The sequence below is a fragment of the Antechinus flavipes genome, chromosome 2 (genome assembly GCF_016432865.1).
Source record: "Antechinus flavipes isolate AdamAnt ecotype Samford, QLD, Australia chromosome 2, AdamAnt_v2, whole genome shotgun sequence".
NCBI classification, from domain to species: Eukaryota; Metazoa; Chordata; class Mammalia; order Dasyuromorphia; family Dasyuridae; genus Antechinus; species Antechinus flavipes.
The window spans coordinates 368,255,244-368,277,889 of NC_067399.1; the positions used below are offsets into that span (position 1 = coordinate 368,255,244).

At 40.5% G+C, this 22,646-nt stretch overlaps 1 protein-coding gene across 4 annotated transcripts in view; it reads right to left on the minus strand.

Moving 5' to 3' along the window:
- Positions 1–22,646, minus strand: part of INF2 (inverted formin 2) — an 80,076-nt gene that overhangs the window by 31,598 nt on the left and 25,832 nt on the right. For all 4 annotated transcript variants that reach the window (XM_051978269.1, XM_051978267.1, XM_051978270.1 and 1 more), the window contains exons 2-7: positions 14,038–14,437; positions 10,399–10,514; positions 9,661–9,820; positions 8,840–8,873; positions 3,823–3,964; positions 1,950–2,091 (exon numbers count right to left, since the gene is read on the minus strand). In XM_051978269.1, coding sequence (XP_051834229.1) covers positions 1,950–2,091; positions 3,823–3,964; positions 8,840–8,873; positions 9,661–9,820; positions 10,399–10,514; positions 14,038–14,428 — 985 coding nt within the window. In that variant the 5' untranslated portion in view covers positions 14,429–14,437. The remainder of the gene's footprint in view (positions 1–1,949; positions 2,092–3,822; positions 3,965–8,839; positions 8,874–9,660; positions 9,821–10,398; positions 10,515–14,037; positions 14,438–22,646) is intronic.

The window sequence follows — 22,646 nt, forward strand, 5'->3', positions numbered from 1 at the left end:
CCCTTTACCCTATCTGTTTCAGTTTCCTCATCTGTAAAATGAGCTGGAAAAGGAAATCGCAGACTACTTCAATATCTCTGCCAAGAAAACTCCAAATAAGGAGTCAGGACTAAAAATGACTGAAGATCTCTGTCTCTTCCACTCACTTCTTTATTCAGTTCCTGTGTCCCATCCTCCTATGTCCACAGGAGGGCAACTGGGAGAATAAGGCGACTGGAGGATATACCAGTAGGGTCAGAAATTGAGAATGTTTAGCCTGGAGCTTAGGAAGGATCACAGCCACTGCCTCCCTCCGAGCAGTAGCAGACAGAGGACTGAACAGGTTTTGCTTGACCCAAGAAAGCAGAAGTTGCTGGAAGTTGCCAAAAGACAGATTCCAGATCAGTCTAGGTAAAAAGTTCCTAGAGGAGTGGGCTACCTCAGGAAAATGTGATGACTAGGGGACCAATTCTGGGGGATACTGAAGATAGGATTTCTGTTCTGGTCTGGGCTGGACTAGAAACTCCCTGAATAAGCTCAGGACTCTTACAAGTTTGGGAGCCATGAGTAGGGGGTGGGATAGTAACAGGAAAGCCTTAGGGCTGAGATCTCTCCTCTCCTTCCTTGGACCCAGAATGAGATTAGAATGAGTTAGAAGAAAAGCTTAGAGATCAGTTTATTTCACCCCATTCCCTCAGCCTCTCCTGTGAGCTTTCCTTTTCCTCTCAGAAACATTACAATACGTGCCTCGATAACTCCTAGAGACAGGTCAGAACCTCAAGAGAGTACTCATGGGCTAGTGAGTGTTATGAATGGGGTGCTAAGGAGGAGTAAGTACTGGGATAAAGGACTGGCTTTATAGGAAGTCAGAGTAGTGAAAGAACATCAAAGCTGGAAAGGGATAATAAAGTAATAAGGATATGGAATTGGAAAAATATTTGTGATTGTGTCTCACATCTGCCACTTATCAGCCTTACAATTCTGGGAAAGTCACTCTCACAATTATCAGTTTCCTCAATTATAAAATAGAAGTAATATATGGATTCTCTAATCTCACAGAGTTGTTGTGAGGAAAGTACTTTCTAACCCTACAAAAGGAGTCAGATAGGACCAAAAATGACTGAAAATCTCTCTAACACTCCTTTGTTCAGTTCCTGTGCCACATCTTCCTATGCCCACAGGAAGGCAACTGAGAGAATGAGGGGAATGAAGAATATGCTCTGAGGGTCAGATGAAGAAACTGAAAATGTTCAGCCTGGAGAATATAAGGGATGGGGTACAATCCAAGCAGTAGTAGACAGAGGACTGGACATGTTTTGCTTGACCCGAGAAAGCAGAAGTGACTGGAAATTGTATGTGTATACACATAAATACATATATAAACATACACACATACAGATATGTATAAGTTATTGCTATTATTTTCATAAGTAAATACCAGGAAGATGGCTTGCCCTGGGTCAGAGAGAAAGTTAGTGCCAGAATGGGATTTAAGTCCAGATAGCTTCAAGACTTGTCCTATATAAATATAGGTTGCCTATCATCAGACTGTCCCAGTGTCAAAGCGTTCTCTCCTACTTACCTGGAAAAATGAATGAAACTGTACCATTAGAATCTCCTCTAGAGAATCACAGAAGCTCAGGGGTTGGCAATGATCTTGGAAGTCATTTTTCCTATGGGTTTAGAATTGCCCTCTCAACCTGTTCCCTTCAGGGCAATTTCCTGGAGTAAACATTTGCCAGTCATTATATTTTAGTGTACCTGAAATGATCAGATCTCTTCTGAAACAGAGTTTAAAACAGTCAGTATTTGAGTTAGAAGAGGACTAGACAAGGTTTAGAGCAGGCCTGGCTGTCTGTGTCCCTGGCAGTTCCTCAAAAAGGGAGAAGGTGGGAGGAAAGCTCCTTTGTACAATGTTATCTGAGACAGAACATGGAGGATGGAGATAGCAAGCTGGGCTCAATCCTTACCATCACTGGCTAAAAGCACAGCTCTATTCACCAGAATTTCCAGAGCTTCCCATAGCAGTAGGCTCGACTGTTGAGTGGGTTCCAGGTGCAGGAGACCTTGTAGGACAGAGAGTAATTGGACTGAGATGGGGGAGCAGCTGACCTAGAAGAGAAGGAGCCATGGTCAGAATCATTCCCCTTCCTCCTTCTCATGATTTCTCCTCCCCTCTCCACAGTGAGAAGAAGGAGACTTCTGCTCCAGCCTAGGTCAACCAGGTCCATTCCTTAGACTATGTCCAAGGCTAATAGTTCAAGGTTCAGATAACTATGTTCTACCTTTGTCCCAGTGTCTCCCCAATTTAAGTCCTTGCTGAGGCCAGAGAATCCCCAAATCTTAAAGCTAAAGGGGATCTTATTCAACCTCTCCCCTAAGAGTGTTTCTGAAAGGATCACTTTATTTCTACTTCCCCATGACAAAAAAGTCATTACCTCACTAAACAGTCTCAACATCTATAAATATAAGAAAGATTTCCCTGTCATACTGAGCTTAATTCTTTTCTTTTAATTTCCTCATTTACTTCTAGGTCTGCCTTCTAAGGCTGACTAAAACAAGTTTACTTTTTCTTGCAGATGCCAGTCCTTCAAATCTGAAGGCCTTTCTTTGTATCCCTAGCATTTAGCAAAGAGACTAGAATATAGTAGATATTTATCAAATGTTTATTGAATAATTTTGATTAACAATGTGGTTTAGTAGAACATTTGCTGTATTAAGTAACTGAAGGAGAGTTGAATTTGATTCCCAGACCTGCCATTAAATGAAGTAGTTGGTCTAAAAACTTTTAGAAATTATTTTTATTTATTTCATTAAATATTTCTCAAATACATGTAAAACATATTTTAATTTAAATTCTTTCCTTTCTCTCATACCTCCCTTATATTTGAAAAAATAAGGACTTGAATTTTGATTATACAAGTGAGGGAATATCAAATATATTTCCGCATTAGGCTAAATAATCTTTAAGGCCCCTCTTAAGTCTTAACATTTATCCCATGTTCAATGCATCTTTCATCTCCCAAAAGCCTTATTTCCCAGGCTCCATATCCCTAGCTGATTATCTTTTGCCTTCGTATTTTCTCTCTTTCCACAGTAGCTGTTTTCCTGTAAGACACATTTGTCTGAGGCCTTCTTAAAATGTACTAACCACAACTGGTTACCATTTACACATAGTGCCCATTCCCAGATATGGCCTGATCAAAACAGAAGGCATTGGGAATTATCTCTATATCTGAACCAATTCAGTCTTTTTCCACATTTTTACCATCAACTCATTCAAAGACTATTCTCTTGTAACTCATCAACATTTAGAGTTAGAAGGGACTTTAGATTATTTCATTGTCTTCATTTCCCCTCTCTTCCCCACTTCCAGCTTTATAAATGAGGTTGTCACAGCTCAGAGAGAATGAATGATCTGCCCAAAGCCACACAAACATCAGAGTTAGTATTTGAATAGTAATCCTCTAATTTGGGGGTACTAAGGTCTGGTAGTAGATATAGTACCAAGAAAAGGCTACTCTTCCTGAGTTCAATTCTGACCCCAGGTACTTAGTAGCTGTGTGATTCTGGGCAAATTACATATCTCTATTTGCCTCAGTTTACTCATCTGTAAAATGAACTGGGGAAGGAAATGGCAAACCCCTCTAGTATCTCTGCCAAGAAAATCCCAAATGGAGTCAAGAAGCAATGGACATGACTGCAAGATGACTGAATCTCTAATTCTATAGAAAGTGTTTTTTCCCTTTACCCTACACTAATTCCCCTTTATCCTAAAGGCTACTTCCTTTTCTTCCACCCTTGGATTCCCCAAACCCAGAGTCCATCCACTGTAGCCCTGACCTTATTAAACAGCGTGGAGAAGACCTCCTGATGATTGCTCATGTCAATCCCATCGAAGATTCTGAGCAGCTCTTCATCATCCTCAGACTTGGCTTCCTCAAAAGTGTCGCACTGGATCAGGAGGTCGGCATCTTCAATGTCTCTGCAGCAGGATGGAGAGTGGGAAGCAGAACTGAGAGAAGAACAGGTGGCAGGAAAGGGGGAAGAGCAAGGGGAGAGATCTCTGCTCTAACCCACCCACTCAGTGACAGGATCTTCCTTCCCAGTGACCAAGAAGGTCCAGTAATTCCACACAAGTATCATACAGAGGGAGGAAAAAGTCCAGGCTTCTCCTGGGCTGCTCCAGGACAGCCTGCTACCAACTTACTGCTGCCTTGGCACTCAGCAGTCACTGAAAATAATCAATTCTCATATACAGGCGCTCAGGGAATGGAGCTCTAGAAACAAGGTCACATAGAACCTCAAAGTCCATAAAAATCCACGTTTGATATCTAGGTCCTCTTAGGGTTGCAGGACATTTGTATGGGTGCTTGTGTCCATTGTCTCCATGTTGGGGATTTATACATTCCTACTTTTTGAATTCCCAGAGCTATACGTGGAGGAGGAGGGGCTTATATGAATGTTTGTTTTTAATCAAATTGTATTCCTATTATATTTCCAGCAGAGGTCAAACTCTGGAGGGCTAAATCTGTGTGTGTTCCAGTCTCTTTCCTTTGCTTCTTGACCTTTGCATAAAGCAGGCCACATAGGAAATGTTCAAGAAACAACTGACTGGCCTCTGGGATTGTTTTGGGTTGGATTGCTATCTTTTTCAAACACATTAGCCAACATGGGTTTATCAAGCACAGGTTATATCAGAGTAATCTCACTGACTTTTCTGACTTGATTACTAGACTGATAGACTAGAGAACACTCTAGGTATCTCTGTATCTTGGCAAGGCCATTTGCTAAAATCTCTCATCCTAAGGAAACAAAATTAAGAGATATCAACTAGATGATAATATATTCATATGGATCTGAACCTGATTGATCAACAAGAGTCAATGAGTTATTATTAATAATATGACATTAAGCTGAAAAGGTGTCAGGAAGGCAGTCAGCACAGTCTCTTGGTCCTGTGTTATGTGATGCTGTTATTAGTTTCCTGGATCTAAGACATTCTCCAATTACACAAAGGAGGGAGAGAGATTTCTAACATGTTGAATGATAGCATCAAACCATAAAGCTATAATGAAAGGTCAACTCTATTAAGATTATTTTTACTAAGGAAAAATGTCAATTAATTCCTATACCTGGATTTAAAAAATCAGTAGTAATAATAGTACAAATAATACATATTTGGATAAAAATAGTACAAATAATATATATTTGTATGAAAAAAAGATGACAGGACTGCAAGCTTAACATTTTGACATATTTATTTTAGTCTGTGTGAATAGCAAAACAGTGCATCCAAAATAAGAGAGTTGAGGTTTTTTTTGCCATACCCTAATCTTATCATACATACCTGGACTCCTGAGTTTAATCAAAATAAAGACAAATTAAAGTGGGTAGATCAGAATGAAGGTGACCGGGAAAAGGAAGAAAATGATGACCCAAACAGACTGGGGAAGAGAAGACCCAAACAGGACAGGAGAGCTGTCTTTAAGTGCCTCAAAGGTTAGCTAGTCTGACTGACACCAGAGGGCACAACTAAGAAATTACAGACAAAAGCTGCACTGGGAAGCAAGTTTTAGTTTGATAGAAGGAAAAATGTCCTATGAGTAAGAGCCATCCAAAAGAGAATGCCTTGGGCTATAAACTTAAGTTTCAAGGAGTAGCTGGATCATAGGATTAAAGATTCAGAGCTGTGAAGGACCCTAAGGAAAGGAGTCCAATTTCTTCAATTATAAATGAGGAAACTAAGGCTCAGAGATATTAAATGACTTGCCCAGTGTTGCACCTGAGGCAGGCTTCTAACTCTTTTTTTTTTTTTTAATACTGATTCCTTCCCTCTAGTGATAACCCCCAACTTAACCTGTTTGCATCTTGTTTGTACATACTAATTTGTATGCTGTCTTTCTCATTAATCTGTGAGCTCCCTGAGGGCAGGGAGCATTCTCCCCTTTCTTTGTACCCTCAGAGTTTAGCACAGTTCTGGGAACATAATAGGTATTTATGGCTTGCCTACCTTCCTTCAGGTCAGTCCACCATGGCACTCTGCCTTGTGATCTGTCCCCTTCCCCCATGCCACAGGGTAGCTCCCCTAGCTCCACTCTGCTTCCCAACCCCACTTCTTCTCCTTACAGCTAACTCTTCTGGGGTGCTGAGTCCCTTTCACAATTTAATCTGCTGGCCAGGGGGCTTGCCCCAACCTCATGGGGTGCTCCCTTTCTACTGAGTAATTGTGAGTAAATGTCTTTCATATGCTCTCCCAACTCTAATTCATATTCACCATTCCCATTGTCTACTATATCCCTTCATTTTGTCCTTAACTCTTCCCTAAATAAATCTATCTTTTGCCAAAGGGAAAAAAATAAGGCTCTATCTATTGTACCACTTAGCAGCCTAGGAAAACATGGGTAATTAAGGGGCACTGTTAAATCTGAATATGACCTAGAAATCACTAGAACCTCTTCTATCCTTAAGAGGAGTGCTAATTTTCTTTCCTTTTATTTGTGACTACTTGTAGGCAGAAGTCAATTCTAAATGGCTCAAAAGACCCAACTGTTAAGTTATCGGTTTGAGCATTTACAGCTCGGAAACTGGCAAACGTTATAAATCAGGGTTTTGATTTATTGTTTTGTTGATTGTCTAGACATAAAAAAGTGATGGTTAAATTGTTACTAATACAGATTAAGCTTCAAAAATGTGCCGTAAGATACAGGCCCAGTAGAGACACTGCTGGGTCAAAGGGCATGCACAGTTTTATAACCCTTTGGGCATAGTTCCAGATTGCTTTCTAGAATAGTTGGATCATTTCACAGCTCCAACAATATATTAGTGTCACAGTTTTCCCACATTCCCTCCAACATTTATCGTTATCTTTTCCCATTATCTTAGCTAATCTGACAGGCATGAGGTAGTATCTTAGAGTTGTTTTGATTTGCATTTCTCTAATCAATAGTGATTTAGAGCATTTTTTAATATGACTATAGATGGCTTTAATTTCATCTGAAAATTATCTGTTCATATTCTTTGACAATTTATCAGTTGGGGAATAACTTGTATTCTTATAAATTTGACATAGTTCTTTACAAATGAGACCTTATCAGAAACTCTGGCTGTAAAGATTTTTTTTTTTCCCAGCTTTGCACTTCCCCTTTAATTTTGTTTCTCTTGGTTTTGTTTATGCAAAAACTTTTAAATGTAATATAATCAAAGTTGTTCATCTTGCCCTTTATATTGTTCTTTAGTTGTTCTTTGGACATAAATTTCTCCCTTCTCCAAAGATCTGATAGGTAAATTATCCCTTGTTCTCTTAATTGGTTTATAGGCATAAAGGATGCCTTTATGCCGAAATCATATACCCAAATTGATTTTTTTTTTGATATAGCATGTGAGATGTAGGTTTATGTCGAGTTTCTAGACATATTATTTTCCAGCAATTTTTGTCAAATAGTGAGTTCTTATTCCAGAAACAGGAATTTGGGGATTTATCAAATACTAATTACTATAGGCTTTGATTTCTGTGTCATGAGTGTCTAATCTATTCCACCGATCCACCACTCTATTTCTTAGCTAGTATCAAATGGTTCTGATGACTGCTGCTTTATAAGTTTTAGGTTTAACTTAACTTAGATTAAGTACATTCCCTCTTCTGCCTAAGTTGAGTAGTTAAATATTTACTACCACACTTTTCTTAAAGAGCACAATGTAGATGGATTTCATGAGATGGCAAAGAAATTTCTGAAGCTACTTCTAAGAGATTCTGACTCCACTCCAATGAAGTTGAGTGAGGGGTAATTTATAATTAGGTGACCTAATATGGTATGACTAATTCAAACAATACCTCAATTCAGATGGGGAGTCTGCACTGTCATGACATTGAGACTGATTCATCACTAAGTTTATTGGCAGAAGATGGACAGGCATGGATGGGTTGTGAACCCACATGGCTGGAGGGAACATTCATGATGATGAAATCACAGATCCTTCTGAGATGACATTTAGTCTTCCAATCCTCATGCCAGTGAGTTTAACAAATAAAAATGGGCTTGAGTTACAGTACAAACAGGGATTTTGAAGACTGCTCCGATCAAGTCTTAGAGCCAACTCTTAAATGTTAAGTATGGGCATTTGTACCTTGGAAATAAGCAAATATTATAAATCAGTATTTGATTTCTCAAGGCAGCTAGGTAGACAGTGAATAAAGTTCTGGGCCCAAAACCTAAGTTTGAATCTAGCCTCAGATCCTTACAAGCCAGGTGTCTTTGGGCTAGTCATTTTTACTGCTTTTTGCCTTAATTTCTTTAACTGTAAAATGTAGATAATAATAGCAACTTTGTATTAAGGATCAAATAAAGTAATATTTATAAAGTGCTTACACAATGACTGGCATGTAATAAATGTTATATAAATGTTAGTTTTTCTTATTTTTGTTGTTTGTTGATGAGCACTGGACTTTACAGTCTGAGGACCTGGGTTTAAATCCAAGTTCTGTTACTTATTAGCATATGTATTACCTCACTTTCTTCTCTAGATCCTCATTTGTAAAATAAGGAAGTTGGATTTAATCTTTAAGATCCTTTTCTTCATATTTCAGTTCTAAATTTGTGATGCTATTATTCCTGATGGGACACATGGCACAGAGTGCCAGGATATCCCCTGCTGGAGAGGCAAGGAAGAGCTGTCCAAAGACTGCTCTGTAGCCAATCTATCTCATGGAAATTTTGCAGGTGTTTTGGAAGGGTATCAGTGAGAAAGGGATGGGGCAGGAAGGAAGCCTGAAGGCGATTTGGGGACAGATTCTTACATGGAAAGTGAATTGGGTTGAAGTCAGGAAGAAGGGTGAAAGATCAGGAAAACAGGAACTTACCTTAGTTTGGATAAAATATCCAACAATTGGAGACCTGGGGAAATCAAACCAAAAGCAATTATTATATTTGTTACCTGAGATAGATCAGTGACTACCACTAGTTAAGGAGTATATTATCTTGCCTTGACAGAGCAACAGCAATAGATGCATACTGCTCTATCTTCATTTAATTGCTAGGAGAAGGTTTTGACAGATGAGGAAAATGCTACCCAAAGAAGGGAAGGAATTGTAGAAAGCTAAGAACAAAGACCAGACCTGAACCTGGTCACACATGTGTATGTATGTATATGTATATACACCCACACTTATTTGTGTCCATTGGTGACCATCTCTAGGGCAGAGTGAAAGGAGGGAATTTTAAAAAAGGAAAAAGAATTTACTTGATAATTTTGCTGTATATTTGAAAAGAATAGCAAATTGTGCATAATATGGCAGCTTCACGTGCAATCGCCTTTTTATTTTGCTATTGTTATGGAAATGTTTGTTTTATTCCATAAATTAAAAATAAAATAAATTTTAAAAAATCAATGGGTCCAAAGAACTGAGTGCAAGCCAGGATGAATCACTGGCTAGCTATGTGGGCTTGGGCAAATCTCTTTCCTTCACTGGCCCCCTATTTCCTCATCTGTAAAATATCTGTACTTCCTTTTTTCCCTTCCAGAGCTGTTATGGTTCAAGTGCTTTGTAGACTTTGGGGGACTAGAGAAATGGGGATGTATTTTTTTATCATTGGGTAAACGCCTAATTTCTCACTGAAGTCGGGTCAAGGCTTCTTTCCTGCCTTTCCTCAGGAAGGGACGGGAAGGAGCAGAGCTGGTTACCGATGAACTCATTCCGGAGCTGAGTTCGGGCTCTGAGCTCCTCCGTGCCCAAGATGATGGCATTGATGACACTCAACAGCGTGATGATGTAGGGAACGTTGTCTGTGTTGGAGAGCTCATTCATGATTACACTGAAGCGGTACTGCTGACTCTTGACCATCTAGGTATGAAGGACATAAGGGAGATAAGAGAGGGAGATCAAAGGGTTTGGCTGAGACCCATTCCCTCCCATGCCCAGATAGCCTATTGGATGTGGCTTGATGGAGTGACAGCCGCTGTTCCTTAGGGTTTGGCCAAGGCTTCCAGTTCTAAGCCTTGCAGTAAGATGGCCTTATACTGACTCCACTGTAAGAGAGCTACAAACCTAGGCTCCAACCTCAAGGAGTTTCTATAGAAGACTCTATTGACATTGTTAGGGGATCTTAAATTACGTCCCCCCCATCTTTTCCCTTAGCTGTGTCTCCCTCTCATATTAGGACAGAGGTCTGACTCTTCTCAGATTCTCCAATGGAAGGATGTAGCTTCTTTTTCTCTGTCTCTTGCCCTCTTCCTCTCCCCCTCTTTTCCCCCCTCGTTCTGGGCTCTGTACATAAGGCTGCCCAGCAGTGGGATGTGTTTGTGAGTGACTGGGGATGATGTCTTTTCCTGTTAGCACAGAATTCTAGGGAAGAGGTTCCCTGGCCTCTCGGTTCCTATATGTTCACCAGAATTCCTCTGGGAATTTTGTCTCAATTTTACCTTATAGTGGTCCAGGGCATCCAGAGTTTGCTTGTGACCTTCGGGGGAGTAGATAGAAAGAGCAGCTAACAGTTCAAACACTTGCTTTTTGACCATCACATTAGAAGTGTCCAGAGCTGCAAAGAGAAAGGAAATGAGAATGTGAAAGGTATTTTTCCTTCCCCAGATGCCACTGTCCCTCCAAACAATGAAACTTTCCTAGACTACCCTAATCAACAATGACCTTTGACTGGGACTTTTATAACATCTATAGTTATACAGAATCTCAGAAGGCTGTGGTTGGAGAGACTTTTAGAGATCACTGAGTATGATGTCTTATATAATAGATGAGGAACCACAGTCCAAGAAAAGGGTAGTGATTGACCCAGTTCACCATATAAGCCACATGATACTCTGTATTGCTTTCTAATTCTCTTCCGTGTTTTCTCTTCCTAAACCTCAAGTTCTTTGAGGATAGGGCTGGGTTGGGCGGGGGGAGAGCTTGCTCTTCCTGTCTTTGAACTCTGAGTTTCCTGACCGTGGGGCCTAGGTTTGTTTCTCCAGTTCCTCTCCCACAATTGGGTTGACACAAAGTTGTTCTCACTGCAAGGCTTAGAACTGAAAGCTTTGGGCTTGGATTGGATCTTCAGGTCTGTCTATTCTGTGCTCCTTCTTGAGGAACCAGCTTGGTCTGGGCACAAGCACTCTTACTGTTCCAGAGCTTTAAATCCCAGTCATCCAAGAGGCTTGATTCCAGAAGTCATAGTGCAGTTCTGGGGACTTAGCACCTTCACCCTCAGCCTGTTAGCTCAGGTTCCCTGGCTGTCAATACCAAGCCCACTCTAAGGATTTTTCTGTGAAAATTTTTCTCTTTCGGCTGGCACATGTAAATATGTCTGGTTTTTTTTCCCTTCAAACTCAGCACCAACTGTTATTTTGATAGATGCAGGCTAGATACCCGGTTTTGTCTTCCCCCATCCCCATTGGTTGTAGGCACTTCAAATGTATGTGGGACTTTTTTCCCCCACCTGACCTGCTTTCTGAAACTCTTAGGTGGAAAGAACAAGGCCTGAATAGAAGTTAACAGAGCCAGGATACACCCACAGGCACTTGGGGTGCTTCTGTGTCACTTGCTAGATATCTTCCAACTTAGAGGAAGGCATTCAGGGCCTTGGGGGAGGCCATCCAGAATGGGACCCTCTTTCCTTCAAGCCCCCCTAAAACAGTGCTAGGGACTCAAATTTCATCAACATTCTGCATCTTTGATCTAGCTGTGAAAACTAATACGACTCCAATGGGTGAGAAGCCTCCCTGAGTCTCGGTTTTCCTTATCTATAAAATGATGGAATTGGACTGAATAATTCCCAAGGTCTGAAATTTTACATTTCTACTGTTTTTTTTTTCTGACTAATATGCTATATTATATGTCCTAAGATTCTTCCTTTTCTCAGCAGCAGCTAGGAGACACAGTGGGTATAATGCTGGATCTGGAGTTGGGAAGAGCTGATTTGAGTCCAGCTTCGGAAACTTATTAGCTATATGACCCTTGGCAAATCACATAACCCCTGTTTCCTAAACTGTCAAATGGGGATAATAATAGCACCTACCTCTCAGAGTTGTTGGGAAGCTAATAAGATAATCACTGCAAAGCATTTAGCACAGTGCCTGGCACATAGCAAACAATATATAAATGTTTGCTATTATTATTATCACCAGATGTGGAATTGGAACACATCTGAATTCAAATCTGGTCCCAGATACTTGGTTATGTGTTCTAGGGCAAATTATGCTGTTCCTGTTTGCTTTGGTTTTCTCATCTGAAAAATGGGAATGATAATAATACCCTTCTCCCAGGACAGCTGTGAGAATAAGATGACAAAGTATTTTGCAAAACTTAAAGACCTATATAAATGTTAATATTATACAACCCAAGCCTGCTCTCCAGATATTTAAATTCTTGTGAGGAAAAAGAATAAAATTGTGAAGCAGTTTGTAAACCTTAAAGCATCTAGATAAATTCTAGCTATTAGTACTTTCTAGATTTGATATGGCTGACTTTGAAGTCAGAGAAAACACAAAGCAATTTAGAAATAAAGTCTTCTGTGTCCTTGACTCTGCATTGCCTGTGACCATACATTACTAATATTGACAAAGTGTGATCTATTTGAAGAACTGCCTGATTGTCAAAAGCCTAGTTCTAATCATGTTTCTCTCTTGCCCAAAAATCTTTTCTTAGCTCCCTATTGCTATGGAATAGAGCTGTGCCTGTGGAATAAAGCCATACTCCTTGGCTTTGTATTTGACACCCTTCATAACAAGGTCCCAAACCCAGTCAGAATTCCACTGTTTCTGTCTGTGTAGCATTGGCCAAGAAAGACACTAATTCTCTCTGGACTCTTCATGTATAAGATAAATACCAGTGGATCACTAAAGTTTTTTCCCAGTTTTAAAATGTGATGATCCTATTATATCCTATGTGCACTTTCTATCCCATTTAAATTGGGTGACTTGTCATTCCTTGAACACATTCCATTTTCCCACTTCTGGGACTTGACTAGTGCCATTCCCTTGGCCTAGAGCACTCCTTCTACACAACCCTTCATTTAATCTCACCTGTCAAAATCCTATCAGTTCTTTCTGGCACAGTTTAAGTGCTGCTTTCTCCAGGAAGTCTTCCCTGATCTCCCCCCCAGCTGGAGGTGATTTCTTTTCTAAGCCCACCTAACTTTGGGTCTAACTTTAATGTAGAATTACTATTATAGCTTGACTGGTAGTGCAGGATAGAGAAAGGAGCTCCAGACAGACTTAGGAGTTTGAGATTCTTATCTTCATCTGCCACTTTTTTTAGATCTGGGAAAATCCCTTACCCTCTTTCAGATCATTTCTTCCTCTGTAAAATTAGGGGCTGAACCCGATGCTCTCTATGTTCCCTTCAAGCCCTCATAGTCTGTGCTTCTTTAATTACTAGGTTTATTTCTTATTCTGCCACGCTAAATTATCAGCTCCATGAGGGGGGCTAATTCTTCCATTTCCCACAGATTCACAGATCCTCATAATTGGAATGGCGCATCTAGTCTCATTTGTACTTGACTAAGATTCTTCTTCAGCTCTCTCTTGCCTCCCCAGTGATGGGAAACTCACCACATCCCAAGAGTGTATTCTCTCTTGGGTAGCAGCTCTTAGGTTTATTATTATATTATATATATTTATGTTTATATTTAGAGCTGTCTAGAATTTTAGGGACATTGGATAACAATGGGGGCTGAACCCAGATACTGAGAGTAGAACAGAGATTATGACACTTAGAATTGGGAGCCATTTCAAATGTCAAGTCTCAATCCTTATTATGTTGAAGAAGGTGAAAAAGAAGTAACTCATTTATATAGTGTTCTAATGTCTCCAGAGGGCTTTCTTTAAGGAAATTGAGGTCTGCATAGGTTAAGACCAAAGGTATATATGTATGTGTGTATATATGCCTCTGGTCCTATTGTCTAGTTAGTGGCAGAGTGAGAATTTGAACCCAGAACCCTTGACCGTGAAGAAAACCGTCCTTTTTTCCCTCAACCACCACCACACTCTTCCCTCCCATGTTTGGCCTATTTGACTGCCCCGTTCCTCCCATGGCCTTGCCCCTGCCAGCCCCGCACTGGCAGCTCTTACCCTCTGAGAGCTTGCACACATAGCCCTGGTCACTCAAGATGTACTCTATTCCCTGGTGGGCATTCATGATGGCCCGCACACAGCTGATGCACGTGAGCTGCAGCAAGGCGTCCGCGATTCTCGCCACCCCCCGGCCGGACAGCCGGGCCAAGGCCTCCAGCAGCAGATCGAGACCGCTCTGCTCCAGGAACTGCACCAGCCAGCCATCATCACTGCTCTCCAGCCGCTTGCGCAATCCAGAGTAGTTGACCACAGAGGGCATCTGCAGGAGGCGGATGCAGAGCTCGGGCTCAGCATTCTCCAGGTTGGCCTCGGTGGGGTCCCCATCCTGGGGCCCCAGCTTTTCCTTCAGGGCAGCCCATTTCTTTTGCACACCCTCCTTCCCCGACATCTTGCCAACCTGGATAAGGAGGGAAACAAAAGGAAAAAAACAAATATAATAACCCAGTGTAGGTCCCTGGATCATTAATCAAAAGGCAGGAAAAATGGATCAGTCTAAGGAAACAACCCCACCCCATGAGAAAATAGACCCAGATTCTGGTTCCATTTTCTACCAATAATTTTGCAGTGTCATTGTGGGCAAATCACTTGACGTCTGTGAATAACTGATTTTCATAACAGGATGGATCCTTCGAGATCATCTAATTCAAACTCTTGATTTTACTGAAGTCCAGATATGGAAGGAAAGAAGGAAACAAGCATTTACTTAGTACTCACTGTATGCCAGTCACTGTGTTAAATGCTCCTGAAATAGTATTTCTTTGAGATTCACAACAACCCTGGGAATTACCCCAATTTTACAGCTGAGTCAACTGAGACAGGCAAAAGGTAAGTGACTAGGCCAGGGTGACACAGCTAAGAAATGTCTGAAGCCTTCAAGTCTTCCTGACTCCTCTCACTTAGAACTGGGCTAGGGTTCAGGAGTCTTGAATGTGATATCTGATGTTAAAACTGGATCAATAGAAAGTGATACCATCTCCCACCACTAATCCTGGGCATAGGGATTCTAGCTCTCACTTTCCTATCAAGTTGCTGTGTGACTTTGGGAAAATTTCTTTCCTTTTTTGGAGCTTTATTTCTTAAAATGAAAGCAATGGACTAAACCATCTCTAAAATGTCATCCAGCTCTCCAAATACTCGACTCTATGAATCTATAGCCAACACCCATGGGAGTTCACTTGTCCCCTAGTTGCTTTTAGAAACTGTTCATGGTGCTGCCATTATGCATTATCAAAGACTTGATAAGATAACAAAGTGCCCAATACATGACGGGAAATATTCATGAATCTATAAAGGCATAAAAGTGGGAAAGGGGCTTAATATAATTTAGGGAATGGGAATGAAGTTGCCTTCCTAGACAGAAGAATATCAGCGTCTGGGAAAAGGGAACACATACTTGCTTTTATTTGTGTCCTTAGAATGTAGAACAGTTCTTAGCACACAGTAGGCACTTAACAAATGCTTGCTGAATGACGATAGTTTTTAGATAAACTAGACTTAAAGACTCATCATCCTGCTTCTACTCATTATTCTAGCTACCCATTTTTAGAATACCACTTCTATAACAGTGGGCACATAGACAATAACAATGCCAGCAAATCCAGGGAAAAAATAGTTTATGATTCCTTTACAATTCTTTTCCTATATATGTCCCCTTCAACAAACATTAAGTGCTTATTTTGGGCAGAGGAACTGATATAATCCCTATCCCCAAAGTGAATTCAAAGATCACTGCAGATGGTGATTGCCACCATGAAATTAAAAGATGCATGTTGTACTTTTTAAATATTATTTTTCTTATTTTGTTTTTTCTTTGTAAGTCTGTTTTCTTTTGCAACATGGCTAATTTGAAAATATGTTTTCCATGACTTCACATGTATAATCTATATCAAATTGTTTGCCTTCTTAAAGTGGAGGAAATGGGGAAAGAGGAAAATTTTTTAAAAATTAATGTTAAAATTGTTCATCTATGTTAATTTGAAAAATATTTAAAATTTCAAAAAAAATACATGCTTCTTTGGATGGAAAGCTATGGAAAATCTGGATAGCATACTGAAAAAGCAGAGATATCATCTTGTCAACAAAAATCTACATATTTCAAATTATGGTTTTTAGAGTAGTAACGCATGGCTGTGAGAATTGTACTATACAGAAAGTTGATCCTCAGAATCAATGTTTTCAAATCATGGTGCTGGAGAAGACTTCTGAAAATTCCTTGGACAGCCATAAGATCAAATCAGGCAATTCTTAAAGAAACTAATTTAGATTATTCATTGGAAGGTCAAATACTGAAGCTTAAATACTTTGGCACATAATGAAAAAACGAGACTCATTGGAAAAGTGAAAGATTGAAGGGTAAAGGAAAAGGGGATGACAGATGATGACATCAATGGTGTCATAGAAACAATGAACATGAAGTTGGAGAGATTTTGAAAAATAATGGTGGTTTAAAAGGGCTGGTATATTATGGGCCATAGGGTCACGAAGAGTGAGTTACAATTGAATGACCAAAAAACTACTCTCAAGTACCTCGCAATGCAATTATGAGGATTCAATATATCTTCAAATAAATTTAAAATAAGGTAAAATAAGGTTAAAAAAAAAGTAAAATAAAATTAACAGGGTCAAAGAAGAGATCTAGATAAAGTATTCTAGGAAAATGGGAAGGGAAAGTGACTGGAGATGGTCAGAGAGGGCTTCATGGAGATAGTAGCTCATGAGTGAAACTTGGAAGGAAGAACATTGTTTTAATAGGTAGAAACAAGGACAGACTGTACATTCCAGGACTAGGCAATGGCTGGCCTGTGCAAACAGGAAGAAATAGAAGAAAGCAAGATGGAACTGGGAGTAATCTGAAACTAGTGAAAGGTATGTTGGGGCCAGAATGTGGAAGGCCTTCTGGAATTCTGGGCTGATAAGCTTGTATTGTTCCTATAAGTCACAAGGCACTGTTGAAAGGGCCTGTATATACTAAGGCACATATACCATGTGGGGCTGTCACTGAGCTTCCATATATCCTCAGGAAATCACTATAATTCATAGACCATTTTCCTGATCTGAGGTTTCTTTTATATTTTGGATTGTGAAAATGAATATTCACAAGCAAGAGTGGAGACCCATGAATGGAAAATCTGAAAAAATCAGTAGAGCCTGGTGGAAAGAATATGGAATATAGAGTCAAGAAGACTGGATTAGAATGTTAGCTTTAGGGTGAAGGGTACTACTCATTTGTCTTTTCTGGGACTCAGTTTCTTTCACTGCAATATAAAAAGGTACGACTAAATTGTCCCTGAGGTCTTTTCTAACTGTAAATCAGTTGCCCCTTGATTGCAGACGGATGACTGGTATGAGCCACATTGTCCCTTCTTTATTGTGGAGGATCATTCCTATTATCAACTGGCTCTCTCTGGGTCCATTTTGCCTCTAGCCCAGTGGCCCCTCAGTAGCACCTGGCTCACGTGGCTGATGGGTTTGAGTCACCAAAAAGGAATGTCCTCATTCCTTGGAGGAGCTTGGCTCAGGCAAAGGTCCAGGTGTTCTCACTGAAACTGGCCCTTTCCAGGGCTCTATTGTTAGAAGCAAGGAGAGGTCAGGTTTTAAGCAGGAAGATTTTTGTATCATACAATATGTTATTGATCGGAGCACTGTGCTCACCCAAAATAAGACTCTGGATCCAACCAGAGGCTTCTTTTCAAACCCCAGAAAGGAGGAGCAACTTGGGCAGGGCACAAGCATCAAGACAAAATCTGAAACAGCAATCCTTACCCACGGGCTCCTGGTCAAAGTCCAAAGGTAGGGATGAGGAAAAAAAAAAAATTTCCTGATCATTGCCTCCTTTCCCAAATTTTTAGAAGAGTTTAGAAGGATGGGGAGAGGGCCAAGGGGGAAAATTGCCTCCTTTTTCTAGGCCTTGGAAATAACATGATCCTTAAAGTTCCTTCTAATTTTAAAATCTCTTGGTTCTTCAAGTTTTTGCAGAGGTGAATGTTGAAAGCGATCTTTGCATGTATTTGAAAAAACAAAAAAGCTATTTTTAAAAAATCTCTGAGTTCTATAAAAACTCTACCTCCTCCATGAAAGCTTCCTAGAGTGACCCTATTTACTTGAATCACTTTAACAAAACCCCTTTCCTCAACCCCAAGGATTTATATGTGTAACCACAAGAAATAAAGTAGAATAATAGTTTAGCTAATATTTACTTATTCTTCCTACTTGTGAGATCAGGCAAGAAGTGGGTCAGTCACATGGCTACAATATGACAGCAGCTGGACAGTTACGATTACAGTTACACGAAAAAGACTAGAGGGCGGTGTCTGGGACACTGAATAGAACCCGGAGTCAGGAATGGAGAAGCTATGAGTACAGATGGATTGTTTACCTAAGGGAGATCATGGTGTCACCAAGGACACAAAATCTACAAGGCTGGGGGGAAGGAGGGCAACAAAAGGGAAAAAGCTGTTTTCTTTCTTTGCTGACCCCAAGATTCTTAGGGAGTAGAATTCTGTCTAATCTCAGCCAGCTGGCCCCTTAGTGGTCTTTCTGCCTGGGAAGGGAGTTAAGGATTGTTACTCAAGGCAATTCATATAGTCCATTCGTTCTCCTCCCACAAATGTCTTCTATGACGAGTTTCTTCCAAACCAGCCCCCCCATTAATGTTCTTTTTTTGAGAAACTTTTGATTCCTGTATTTTCCCCCTACCCCCTCCATCAGCCTCCAAACTATCTGAACATGGGTACCAGGCTGCCTTCTCCATCTGCCCCAGCTTTCTTTGGTCACGAACATTCCTGACTCACAGGAAGTCTTTCCCCATCCTAGGCAAATGTGGGAGTAATTGGAGGACTAAAGCCTACAGGTTCTGATTCCAGCAAAAAGTCACTATGTGACCTTATTCAAGTCCTTTCCCCTTCCCAGGTCCGAATCAATAAAATGAGAGAAGCTGAGCTAGACAGCCCTTTACTGATCCCAAGATTAGACTTTACTCGCATTGGTACTTACAGCCTTTTTTGAACTCTTAGGGAATTCTAATGTCTGGGTGGGTATCTTGCCTCTCCAATCATATTATGAGCTTTCCAAGGGCAGGATCCAGAATCTGCTTCCACCTCACAGTAGAGCAGCTAGACAAATAAGTGGGATAGGGAGGATGGGATTCAGCCCATCGAGATTGGGTAATGGCATAGCCTCTGTGCAGGTGTGGAAGGGACACTCCAGTGAGTCTTCACATAATGCCTAAGGCTCCCAGCTAGCATCTGATTGGCCTTTAGTACAGGCATGGGAGGGAAGGAGAAGTCCAACTCTGGCTTTTGTTTGTATATATACTTTAAGTTCCTTAGAGCAATTCAGGTCAAAGGATTTTTCCCACGACTTCCATTTAGAATCTGATGTCTTGCTGCCAGTCCAATTTGATCCCCCTGATTATTTCAGGAAAATCCTGTCTAGTCTGCCTTTAACGCTCAGTGTTTTGCTGCAAGCAAAATGGTGACATCAGCAAAGGTCCTTTTTTGTTGTTTTAATAAAACAAATAGCTAAGCAAAATACAACACACAAAAAAATCAACTGTAAATAACATGACAAAGTTTATTAAAAGAAAGGAAAGCTGAGTATTTTAAGAATATAAGGCAGAATCAAATACTGAGAACAGAAAGAGTCACTGGACTTCTATGATCCAAGTCATATGAAGAGTTAGTCCCTTATATAGTGTCACCTTAATATTTATTGAATTAGGAATTAAAACATTAAAAATATAAAAAGTTTTGACCTTGTGAGCTACTCTCTGAAACTGTTTTAGGGACTTCCCAGGGTTCCAGTCCTCTCCAAACTGAGAACCACCTGCTTTAGTTTACTCTTCCCTTCCCTGAGACAGGTGGAGAGAGTGGATAGAGTGCAGGGCCTAGAGTCAGGAAGACATTACTTTGTCCAAATACAGCTTCAGACATTAGCTGTATGACTCCATGCAAGCCATTTAACCTGTCTACATCAGCTTCCTCAGCTATGAAGAAAGGATAATAGTAGCCTGTGCTTTCCAAGAGTCTTGTGAGAAACAAAGGAGATGATATTTGTAAACACTTAGTACATTGCCTGGCACACAACAGGCACTTACTAATTGCTTATTCCCTCTTTTTTTTCCCATTGCAGGGATTTCTTTGCACAGTATCTCTGATAGGAGCTATCACTTGGTCTTAAAACAACTATGCTGATTGGAGGTGGTGATGGTGGGGAGGTGGTGGTAGGGAGGGTGAGAGAAGCAGAATCTCCTCAATTCACTCTTCTACCAAGCCAGAAACATCAGGAGTTTCCGGAACTTCCAAGGTGGGATTATAAGGTATTTTTATCTCCTCTATGAGCTCAAAATTTTGGCTGCCTAGCAACAAGCAAGGAGCAAAAAGCACATTGGAGATTTTCAAGACAGCTTTCCCATCCTTAAAAGTGGCAGTGGTGACAGTGATGGCAGCAGCAGCAGCAGCCCCAGAGTAACAGGAATGACAGTAAGTGCTCTAACACCTGGAGGAAGCAAGTGACGGAGGAAAGCTCTGGAGACAGACCAGTGCATATGGCTGAACTGCGACAGAGTTAGAAGGAGACTTCAGAAAGTCTATAAGAGCTGTCTTTAAGTAACCAAGAACCAGGTCCAATGGAGAAAGCTTACAAGGAGACAGATTTTGGTTTAATATAAAGACAATCTTTCTAAAAATCATAGATGTATAAAACTGGAATGGGCCGCTCAGGAAGTAATGAGTTCTCCACTGCTGGAGGGTTCAAGAGGAGACCATCCGATTAACATATGCTGGGGATTATAGGATCATATTATGAATGTAGACTTGGAAAGGACCATCAAACACCATCAAATCTACCACTCTAATTTTAAAATACAGATGCACAGGGAAAGTTCAGAGAAGTCAATCCATTTGCTTAAGGCCATGTAAGGCAGCTCTTACAGACTTTACATGGCATTAGCAAGTAGCATGGGTAGGAATGATATCAAATCTAGCTGTGGAAAAGGAACTTCTCAGAAGCAGTTTGAACTAGATTACCTCAAAGGTCTGGGGAGAAAGTTAGAAGGAGGGTGGAGAGCATCCCATCTAAGGTAAAAAGAGAACACTAGACAAGAAGAGGCAAAACTCATTCTGAAGATGCTCTCTCCTCCCTAGGAACCCTTTATTATAAAGTTCCTATCAACTCTCATTCCACTAAATGTCCACTAAATGTCCTTTAGGAAGCATCCTAAGCATCAGGAAATCAGGCAGAAAGTTGCTGCTTGATGAACAAAGTAAGATCTTTGGAGAATTCTGGTGTGAATATGGACAATATTCTCTCTTTCTTTTGAAAGTTCCCTTAACAGTCACTAGCTTCCTAAGGGGAATGTTCTTTCATAATTATGGCATGACTCTGGGTTCTAGTCCTGGCCAGGACCCTACCATTCTCTGGACCTCAGTACATCAATCTGTAAAAAATGAGAGTAGATGTCCTTCTAGCTCTGATGTTTTTTGTGTTATGATTCCAATTGGGGCCAGGAGAATGGGTAGGGAGATTTGTGGGGCAATGACAAAATGTTTATTTCCAGATCTTACCCCCGTGACAAACTCTGCTCAGGTTCAGCCCCTTAGGTATTGACTGGAGAGTCAGAAGCACCCTGGTTAGTAATCTTACCGCGGACTGTGTGAACAAACATCCGATTCATGGCCCATCAGTGCGGGAGCATTCTTGGCCCCGTGACAGTGCTTTCAGAAAAACAGCTGCCCTGGCTCAGAGCCTGGTGCTGGCCTCTCCTTAACTGTTTATGTCACTGTTGCAAGGTTCCCCGAGTTTGAGTAAACCCTGTAGTCTCATCGGTGTCCTGTGGTTCACGTGCTACTCCACCCAGGAAGTTAATTTTTCCAATCTGACCCCACCAGCCCCAGGCTGGGACAGCCAAATGTGCCCAAAACAAAAGGAAATTGAGGGGAAAGGGCTCAATAAATATACTGATATTTGGAATAGGGAAAAGAACACTTATTTGAAAAGCAGGAGATCTGCTTTCCAATCAGTGGCACAGTGAACAGAACACTGAAGCTGTGAGTTCAAATCCTCACTATTATTTGCTTAATCTTTTAATTAGCAGAATTCTATTTTTTTCTTCTTTCCATTCTACTAAAAAAGAAACAAAAATAATATCTTTGTAACCTATATATATATTCAAGCAAAACAAATCCTGTCACTGGTTATAGCCTATATATATATGTCTCATTCTGCAGAGTCCATTACCTCTTTTGTCAGGAGGTATGTAGCATCATTCATGATTGGTCCTCTAGAATAATGAATATTCACTGGAGCTAGGTGGTGAAATGGATAAAATGTGGGAGGTAGAATCTGGAAAGCCTGAGTTCAAATCTAGCCCCACACATTGTGACTTAGAGCAAACCACTTTAATAACCCTGAGCTGCCTCAGTTTTTCCATCTGTAAAAGGGGAACAATAAAACCTACTTCCTGCTAATAACTCCCCTGTTAATAAAGGGGATAGTAACATCTGTTGTGACAATCAATCAAGAATAGTAGTAAAGTGCAAATCTGAAAGCTTGCTATATAAATGCTAATTATTATTACTGTTAAGATTTTCAAAATTGTTTGTATCATA